Consider the following 10,038-nt stretch of genomic DNA (forward strand, 5'->3'; position numbering starts at 1 on the left):
AGACAATGCTTAACTAGTAGTTAAGTTAAGTCCATTTTAATTCATCTGTATTTTATTTTAATGAGAGGCGTATTGGTGTGAAAGCTTTATGGCGGTAAACTAGGGTTCTTGCGGGAAGAGCGCCAGATCCGGATCACAGGCATGGTGAAGCTGACAGTTATAGCTCGGATCACTGATGGCTTGCCACTCGCCGAAGGTATGGACACTGGATTAGAGGAGAAGGAACTGGATTTTTACAAGCAGCAGGCCAAGTCGCTGTTCAAGCGGCTGTCGCACGGGCAGAATCAGCCGTCGAGGATGTCAGTGGAGACTGGCCCCTATTTTTTTCAGTGAGTTCTTCTGGATTCTTCGCGAGAATTTGAGCTCGTTGGGGTTGAGATTGATTTCTTTTTTCTTTTTCTTTCTCGATTGTAGCTATCTGATTGAAGGGAGAGTTTGCTACCTTACTCTTTGCGATCGATCCTACCCGAAGAAGCTCGCGTTTCAATACTTGGAGGAGCTGCAGAGGGAATTCGAGCGGCTGAATCACTCACAGATCGAGACTGTTGCGAGGCCGTATGCCTTTGTCAAATTTGGTGGGTGATTTTTGCTCTTTGTTTTGACTGTGTAAGTCTAACGATGCAATTGTTTTGCAAAGATATATTCATCCAGAAAACCAGGAAGCTCTACCTTGACACGAGAACGCAGCGGAACTTGTCCAGACTCAACGACGAGCTGTACGAAGTCCAGCAGATAATGACGAGAAACATTCAAGAGGTTTTGGGCGTTGGTGACAAGCTCGATCGTAAGCTTTCTTTCTTCTCTTCGTCTTCGTCAAACTCTTCGTCTGCGATTGTTTCCTCTCTTGGTTTTTTAACGCTGTTTTCATCTTTCCCAGAGGTAAGCCAGCTCTCAACCCGCTTGACGGCCGAATCACGCATCTTTTCGGACAAAGCTCGAGATCTCAACAGACAGGTATCTGCTCGCAAGTTTCCTTACCACCGCTGATGGAAAAACGTGAAACTTGCAGGCTCTCATTCGAAAGTGGGCACCAGTTGTGATCGTGCTTTCCGTAGTGTTGATCTTCCTTTTCATGCGGAGATCTATCTGGGGCTAGGAATGAAACAAGAAAGAGTGGGTGTTGTTTAAAGAGCTCTTGTTACAGAGGCATTCAGAGGAAGACAGAAATCGATTATCATTTTTCTTCTTGAGTGGAAGATTGGTAAAAAAAATTAAGAAGGTTTCTTTGAGTAAATCACAGAAAGAACGTGCTGAAATGGTCAACAAACACGGCCATTGTGTAAGTGATATGATCGAAGTCCAAACCTCAATCATGTAGAATTAAGAATTTTTGAAGATTTTCAGCATACATTGATTCAAATAAAGACAGGACTATAATGATATTTGCAAGCTTGCATGGGCCATCTCGGCCAGATCGAGAGGGCCAAGAAAACTAGCAGCTAGCAAAATACTGTTTTGATTGTTATACTTTTGTTATATTAAAAGCTAAATTGGAATAGTATAAAAATAAATAAATAATGTATTCCACTTTGAAAGAAAAATTAAGGGAATTATGCCCAAATACAAAAATCAATTCTTGTAAACTTGATAATATAAATATTTAGAATAAAATATATTCCTATAAATATTCATTACTAAAGTATTAGATACAAATTATTATTTGGAAATATGAATATATTTGGAAAAATACCCGACCCAAAAAAAGTAAAAATGAAATTTCTATTATTAGTAAAATGTTAAATGTAAATTATATTTTTACTTGGGATAAACTTATATTATGATTTTATCAAACAGAAGAGAATAATTACTAAGAAAAATTATTACTCATTTTTATTAGCAAGACATTACTTAATTATGCTTTTGACTTAGAATATAAAACAATAAGTTTACATTAATATATTACTACCCAAATCCAGTCAAGAAAATAATTACTAACAAAATCTTTTGTAAATATATATGCTATATAAACTCTAATTTCATAGTATTATGTACTAATAAACTATATTTACAGTTAGGAAAAAGATTTTAGAATATTACTGCTTAATCAATACTGCATAATCAAATACAGTTATTGCTGCAAGATCTCACTCCTTTGCTTTTGCAAGAGCACATGCCATAGCTCACAAAACCCTAAATCAAGGGAAAGAGATTCATATATGAACTTGAATAACAACCTGAAGGCATCAATAGTCAGGCTTGTTGTCATCCTAAACACTCTTCACTAAACATTAGAACTTACCCTCTCAATTTCAGAGGGTGTCTATTGCAAAAGGTTGAGTGTTAATGCTGGTTAACACTTTGCATGTGACATATTGCCCAGCAAATGCTAGATACATCGCCGGGGCCGGGGCCATCTTGCCGCTGGTGGATCTCATCACATCCAAAGAGAAGAAGCAGTACAAAAATCAATAATTTTATATAATTTTTTCCTTCTGATATCTCTACAAACATAGATCATATATTTAGAATATTAATATACCCAAAGTAAGAAAAAAAAGAATTATTAGATAAAATATTATTGATAAAGATAATATATGCAAAGTACTACTTGGGAATATGAATATATTTAGAATATTAAAATTTTAAGAAACTTAATACCCAATCCAGAGAAAAGTAAAATAAAAATTGCTAAGAATAATTTTTTAATAGTTATTATATTATAAATATATTTATTACACTCCCAGAAAATAAAGAAAATAAAGAATTAGTAAAAAATAATTGTTTTTACTTGGGATACAAACAACTTTAGAATCTCTGCAAGTAATTGCTACAACACAAAAACCTCAAACATCCAACAAATAAAAGACCAAATTACTCATTGTTTGCATCTCAATGTTATCTTCAGCTAGAAGTATAAGCTGCTTGAGTTCTCTTACAAATGCTTGGATGTCTTTGAGTTTCTTGTCTGTCTCATAAACTACAGCTCAAGCCAATCTCTTTTGCAAGGTGTGAACTTCTTTGGCAAGTTCATCCACTTGTTTTGCATAGAGAAGTTTCTCTTCTATCTTCACCAGATCCTGCTCGAGCACATTAGAAGATTTCTTGTCCTTTTGAAGGCAATCACGACAAACTTGAATAGTTTTCACATTCATATCCAGCAATTTCAAGACTTTCTCCAAAAGTGTTGCCTTGAAGTAAAACTATAGCATAAGCATATGTCAGACCACCTTCAACTTGGAAACAAAAGCTGATGTTACCTTGAATTTCTCTTTCTCGCTACCAGGACTCAAAAAATCTTGACTTATGTCTTGAGACATAATCACATACCGGTTTTCTGCGTCAATCTACAAAAAAAAGGTGACAGTAAGAAAGTAGAAAATTTTAAAAATACAATCTTAGCTTACACTAAGATGGTTGATCATATCGCACAAGTCCTGCTTGTTTTGAAGAAATTTTTTCACCTAGAATACACAATATGAAAGAAGTAAATCCCTCGCACAATAGAAAACCAACCTTAGTAATTTTTCAAGACAATAATATTTCAGTAGTGATTCTCTGCTGAATCACTATTGTCTTGCTATATAGATTTGGCTTATAAGCATCTGACCCATCATTTTTTAACTCTACCACCACCAAAGTAGACCTAGAATTGAAACAATGCTAGAAGAAAGTGCAAACAAATCGATTAGATCTTGACACAAACCGTATTAGGATGTGGCTTGTTCTAGCAGCATTGACATAGTGCCTCAGATTTAGATTGCGAATCGGCAGCAGCAGCAAAGGCTCTCTCACCATTTCATAAACCCTAAAAAAACATTATAAACAAAACCAATTCATTTGATAGACCATGGGCACAGTCATGGTCAACATATTTGCATGTGACATGCGTTGTTGTGCCTTCCTCTCCCACCTCATGCAGTTTAGCTGCCTCCCATTGGCCAGGAGCAAACATCAGCATGATTATTCATAATCACATGGTTAAAGAAATGACCCCTTTATAGTTATCCCCCCATCAGACGGCTGCAATTGGCTGGATCTGGCAGCCTAGAAAGTTTGGCAACTCCTTAGAGAAAGTAATCAAATTCCATATGCCAGGGTCTAAAATGCTATATAATTTGTGCTTAGCTAAAAAATCCCATTATAAACCCATAACAAAAAAAAACATTCTAAAATTGAGTAGTACCTCATGGGGTACTTGGCTGGAAGTCTGTGTTTGAATGCCTAGATTTGGCCATAGAGAAGGTTTAAGAAGCAAAAAAGCTAGGTGCTACTTGCTAAAATAGCAAAAGGATTTTGAAAATGTAATGGCTGTTTAAAGTCTTCTTGCACACCTATTCCTCAAGTTATAAAGCACTATATTGGAATAAACTAAGCACCTAAAGCACTAAGTTGTGTAGGGCACTCAAATCTTGGAAAAGAAAGTGATTAGATTTTACCTTATCAAGATAAACACAAACTTAGTTCACTACTCTCTCCACCTATGTCTACATCACCTAAAACTTGTTGCTATTACAAAGAGACACTATCTAGCGATAATTGGTAATTGTAGTCAACATGGTCTTGAGACCCCACATTAAAATCGCTAACTACAACTGCTATTAGAGAAAGAGATCCTAAATGAAGCAATTGAGTAACTTTGGGTTAATCACAACTATTAGCCTAATGTAAGGAATCAACTCCCCGAGGTGTCAAAGGCTAAAGGACCCCCGAAAGCATGAAACCTAAAGTGTGTGTCTCCCAAGGGGGGGGGGGGGGGGTAGCGGGTTCCAAAAGTATAGTAGGGATAATGAGGTCTAGGAACCAGTCTTGAAGGAACTCTCTAGTGGGGCTTCCAAACTAACTTGAGGTTGAGATTGGGGCCGATGGGCCTTGGGTGGGAGTGAGCATGGACTCAGATGGTGCCAAAGGGGCCACCTAAGGAAGTGCTCAAGAGTAGCTCCCACTCCTAAAAGGGAAATCGATTTTAGTGCTCCCATCTTATATAGAGTTGTGCCCCACTTAAGTACCTTGTGGCTTATTGATCCTTGCCCTTCTTAAGGGTTTATGCCTTCCTTTCGGGATGGAAGTGGGGGAGTAGAGATATTTATAATGGGCCATTTTTGCACCTAAGGCTTGGGATTTAGAGGGTCCCATAATCAAGTCTTGTTCCAAATAGGAGTTTGATGGTAAAGTTTGATCGTTCAAAGCTTGATTGGACGTTCTAGAAGAACAATTAGCTCAAACCAATGCCCTGTTGGAGACTCTCATATGCAAGCTAAAGTGTGACGAGAAACGAAAGAAAAAGCAAAAGACTGCAAATGTTGGTAGTGCAAAAGGTGTAGATGTATTGGCGGGGATTGAGGCAGAACCAAACAAAATTGAACAAACAGAAGTGAAATTAATCCCTCAAGCAATTTCCAAGTACAAACCAAAATCCCCACCAATCTTCAAGGGAGTGAATGACTATAAGGTGGTGGACAATTGGTTTTACAATATGGAGGATTACTTCCGAACGTTACGGTTACCGAGCTCAAAGAAAGTCCCATGTGCAAAACCATACTTGGTAGATAATGCCAAGTCTTGGTGGAGAATAATAGAGGCTAACAAAGGACTGGTGGCCACTTGGGAAATGATGAAAGCTAGGATCTGTGTGATTTACGTCCCTTCGAATGCTACTCTACACCTAAGGAATGAGTTAAGTAGGCTAAAGCAGACTGAAACCATTCAAGAGTATATGAATGGGTTTATGGTAAAGAAGATACTTGTTATGGATATGGGTGATATGGATGCATTCTATGCCTTCATATTAGGCTTACAAACCTAGGTTCGAAGCGAGGTGATACGTTGGAACCTAACCAACTATAAGAAAGCGTTAGATGCAGCTATCAAGGTGCATTTCAATGATAACCTGCGAAAGGGGAACACAATGGGGTCGGGGTCCACATTTAGCAAAGGGGCCAAACCAAGGGGGACATATGGTAAAGGGAAATTCAAGAAAAGTTTCTCTAAGAATGAATTGGGGTTCTGAAAAGGCAGATTAGATGGCCAACGAGCAAATACGTGGGGGAGTCAAGCAAAAAGAGACAAACCCATGAATAAGAAAGTTAAGTCTACTAGTAGCATGGGAAACAACATATGCTTCAATTGCAGTAAAGCGAGACACTTTTCGAGGGAATGTCCATACTCGAAGAAGGCCAGATGTAATATGGCTATTAAGTCGGGTGAAATCTAAATTAAAGTACATGATCCAGTCCTTAGCTCAAAGTTCCTCATTACATGAGCAACTTTGGTAGAGAGTCATTCACAACATCTACTAGCCCTCCGAGGGAAGCTTGAAGATAGCTTTATTAACATCTTTATTGACATGGGTGCTTCGGATAATTTTGTGGCTGTAAATATAGTCTGGCAAGCTAGACTAACGGTGCAACAGTTAGGTGAACTAGGACTATAAAGCTTGTTCAAGGTAGCTAAAGCACCGATGAGGTATTTCGACAAACAAGAGTCGAAGTAGGGATATGGAAAGTAGATATGGATTTCACCGTGTTAGACATGGCGGGATTTGACGTAATCTTCAGGATGGATTGGTTCAATCAGTTTGTGGTAGCCCTACATGGACAAAGTAGGAACCTTGTGGTACTGGCAAATGTCTGAGGAGAACAATCTAGGGTGGAGGCCCAGGATATAAAGGTAGGGTAATGTAAAGCCAAAGACTCTTACTTGAACCTGGTGTCCACAAGATAACAACTCACTAAAGAAACCAATGTAGCAATTTTGTGTTTACTCTCGATGAGGAGTGATAAAAAGATGGGAGAAAAAGAAATGCTTTTAGTGATCTAACGGGTGTTGGACCAATTCTAAGATACCATGCCAAAGGAGCTATTGGTGAGGTTACCCCCCAAACGATCAATAAAACATAAAATTGAGCTGGTTGAGGGTGTTAAGGTGGTGGTTCGTCCCCCCTATTTGTCGAATGAAAAGAAACTCGAGGAGCTCAAATGCCAACTTAGAGAGTTAGTGGAAAAAGGGTATGTTAGGTTGAGCATGTCACCGTATGGTGCACTAGTGTTATATGTGAAAAAGAAAGATGGATCTATGTGCATGTGCATAGACTATCGGTTGCTCAACAAATATATAAAGAAGAACAAGTACCCTTTACCAAGGATTGAGGACCTGTTCGATAGATTGGGAAAGGCAAAATACTTCTCGGGGATCGGCCTAAGGTTAGAATACTACAAGATCAGGGTAGCAAAGGAAAATGTTGAGAAGACAACCAATCAGACAAGGTATGGAAGCTTCGAGTTTCTAGTGATGCCCTTTGGGCTATGCAATGCACCAACAATATTCTCGGTATTGATGAACTATATTTTTGTACCCTATCTGGATCATTTTGTGGTTGTCTACATTGACGACATCTTGATCTATAGCGAGATTCTAGAGGAGCATGATAAACACTCGACGAAGGTGTTTGAGAAACTAAGGGAACACCAACTATATGCTAAAGAGAGCAAATATGACTTTGCTCAACAAAGGTAAAGTTTCTTGGGCATGTGATGGGAAGGATAGGCTCAAAGGAGGACCTAAGAGGTCCAAGTGATCCAGAAATGGGAATGACGATTGAATGTACACGAGTTAAGAGCATTCTTGGGGCTATGCAACTACTATCGAAAGTTTATCAAACACTATTCGAGAGTAACCCTACCTTTAATAGACCAAACGGGAAAAGGGAAGATGGTATGGACAGTAGAATGCAAGACGACATTTATCCACCTTAAAGGGAAGTTGAGGAAGGCTCCCATGTTGGGGTTACCAGACTTTAGTAAAGACTTTGAGGTAGAAATGGATGCTTTAAACTTTGCATTAAGTGTAGTGTTAAAGCAAGACAACCATCTAGTAGTGTTCTTCTCGAAGAAGTTAGATAAGGCTTAGCAAAAGTGGCCTACCTATGAGAAGGAATTGTTTGCGATGGTCAAGGTGCTCAAGGAGTGGCAACATTACTTTAGGAGACACTTCAAAGTTTACACGGATAATGTATCAATGAAACAATTCTTGTCACAGCCCGACCTGAGAGGGAAATAGGGTCGGTGGGCCAATGTTTTGGCCGAGTTTGATCATGAAATTATGTATAAATCTAGGAAGAGCAACATCGTGGTAGATGCTCTTAGTAAAAAAACAAGCTTGAAGTTGGCAATATCTAGTGTGACAGCAACCTTTTGGGATAATGTGAGGACAGCGTATGAGAACGATAGTCTAGTACAAAAAGTGTTGCTGAGAAACCAAGAGCTGTGGGAAGCCCACCAGAGAGGTGAGCTACTAATGGAAGAGAAAACAAGCTATGCAGAATGCAATGGACTCATCTATTATAAACAAATAAGAGTGTATGTTCCAGAAGGGGAACTAAGGAAAGTAGCTTTAGAAGAGTGTCATGACGAACCTTTTACAAGACATGGCAGAGTGCCCAAGACAATGGGCTTATTCAAGAAGAAGTATCACTGGCCAAATATGGCTAAAGATGTCCAAGATTATGTAAAGACATATCTAACATATCAGCAAGTCAAAGCCATAACTAAGGCTAGTGGGGGCTTGTTACAAAGCATCCCAATTCCAGATCGTCTGTAGAAATGTCTTACAATGGACTTCATCACGGGACTCCCCCCAAGTGAAGGGTTTGATGCGATATTTGTAGTGGTGGACCAAGTTTCAAAGATAGCACATTTCATATCCACCACAATAAAAATGGACGCAAAAGGTGTGGCAAAGCTGTTCTTTGATCAAATGATTTGAGTGTGGGGAAGGTCAAAAGAGATTATCACAGATTGAGATAAGATCTTCATTAGTAGGTTCTAGAGAACTCCCCTGGAATAGTATTGCACCAAGTTGAAATTCAGCACAGCTTATCACACACAAACAGATATTAGGTATTAAGTCAAGTTTGATGGCACTAACACTTTTTGACAGGCAGACAAACAGAAAGGGTGAATGGGCAGCTAGAAGATTATTTACGATACTATGTCTCTGAAGACCAAACTGATTGGGTAAGTCATTTGGGACTTGTGGAAATGTGCTATAACAACTCACCACACTCAAATATTGGGGTGAGTCTATGGGAAGTCATCAATGGGTGAGTTATTGAAGGTTTTGTGGAACTCGGCATGGCCGAGTATCATGGAGAGTTATTTGTAGTGGAGGCATTCACAGTGGAAAGACTCAACATTTAAAATTTAGTGAGGGATTCTTTGGAACGGGCTCAATAAAGGCAAACCAAGTATGCAAACCAGAAGTGCTAGGATGTAGAGTTCTAACTTGGGGAGAAGGTGTGGCTGAATACCAAGAATTTAAGGCTACCAAGTAGGATCAACCGAAAGTTGACCCAAAGGTAAAAATGCATGTATTTTTGGAAATAAACTGATCCTGAGTTCCTTAAATAGTTTCGTAGGGCCTTACAAGATTGAGAAATGAATTGGTAAGATGGTTTACCACCTTTGACTTCCTTGAGAGATGGGGAAGATGCACCATATATTCCATGTAAACTTACTCAAACCATACTTTGAGGATCCACTTCACAAGGACCAAGTAAGACATTTACCTGATGTTATCCAAGGGGAAGAGGAATACGAAGTCGAGGCCATCCTTAATGTGCGCAAGAGCAAGCGGCAAGGATGCGAGGTGAGGGAGTTCCATGTGAAGTGGAAAGGATTTCCACACTGCAAAGCAACATAGGAACCAGAGGAGAACCTAGCAAATGCTCGGGATATAATAGAGGAATTTTTGCAAGGCAGAACTCTATGTACTTATGCAAAGTTCAATTAAAAAATCTATTTTGATAAATTGAGCAATATCATATATTGGGACCTAAAGGTGTGCCAAAGGTAAGTTAATTAGCATGGGTTAGCTAGGTCGAGTAGGTGTAGGGAACTACACCTGACTCCCCGCGGGGATGTTAAATCTGTAAATGTATTCCACGGAGGTTGAGTTTAAGTCCTAACCCTCTAGTAAAGCAAGGCTAGGTTCAAATCCTAACCCCATACTAGGGCATGGTGAGGGGAGGGGTATAGGGACACCTATATTCCATTGTCATGGGCTCTTGGCCAAGGAGGCTAACTTAAGCACATTGCTAAGTGG

General features: G+C 39.1%; 1 protein-coding gene across 2 annotated transcripts; it reads left to right on the plus strand.

The window, feature by feature from the left end:
* Positions 1–64: 64 nt before the first annotated feature.
* Positions 65–1,196, plus strand: LOC9634783 (25.3 kDa vesicle transport protein). 2 transcript variants are annotated; one of them, XM_002979397.2, is made up of 5 exons: positions 70–329; positions 415–575; positions 638–784; positions 878–954; positions 1,010–1,196. In XM_002979397.2, exons 1-5 carry the CDS (start codon positions 142–144, stop codon positions 1,094–1,096), a joined length of 660 nt encoding a protein of 219 aa, XP_002979443.1. In that variant the 5' UTR covers positions 70–141; the 3' UTR covers positions 1,097–1,196. The 2 variants fall into 2 exon arrangements, with proteins under 2 accessions (XP_024540394.1, XP_002979443.1); XM_024684626.1 differs by having other exon boundaries at positions 65–329; positions 638–954.
* The last annotated feature ends 8,842 nt before the right edge of the window (positions 1,197–10,038 follow it).

Source organism: Selaginella moellendorffii, unplaced genomic scaffold, assembly GCF_000143415.4.
Source record: "Selaginella moellendorffii unplaced genomic scaffold, v1.0 SELMOscaffold_41, whole genome shotgun sequence".
NCBI lineage: Eukaryota > Viridiplantae > Streptophyta > Lycopodiopsida > Selaginellales > Selaginellaceae > Selaginella > Selaginella moellendorffii.

Excerpts from the sequence above, each read along its gene's own strand:
- LOC9634783 (XM_024684626.1), top strand. The coding sequence starts at position 142 with ATGGTGAAGCTGACAGTTATAGCTCGGATCACTGATGGCTTGCCACTC. Across the intron at positions 576-637 it reads GTATGCCTTTGTCAAATTTG|ATATATTCATCCAGAAAACC; the intron begins GTGGGTGATTTT and ends TGTTTTGCAAAG. Across the intron at positions 955-1,009 it reads CTCGAGATCTCAACAGACAG|GCTCTCATTCGAAAGTGGGC; the intron begins GTATCTGCTCGC and ends TGAAACTTGCAG.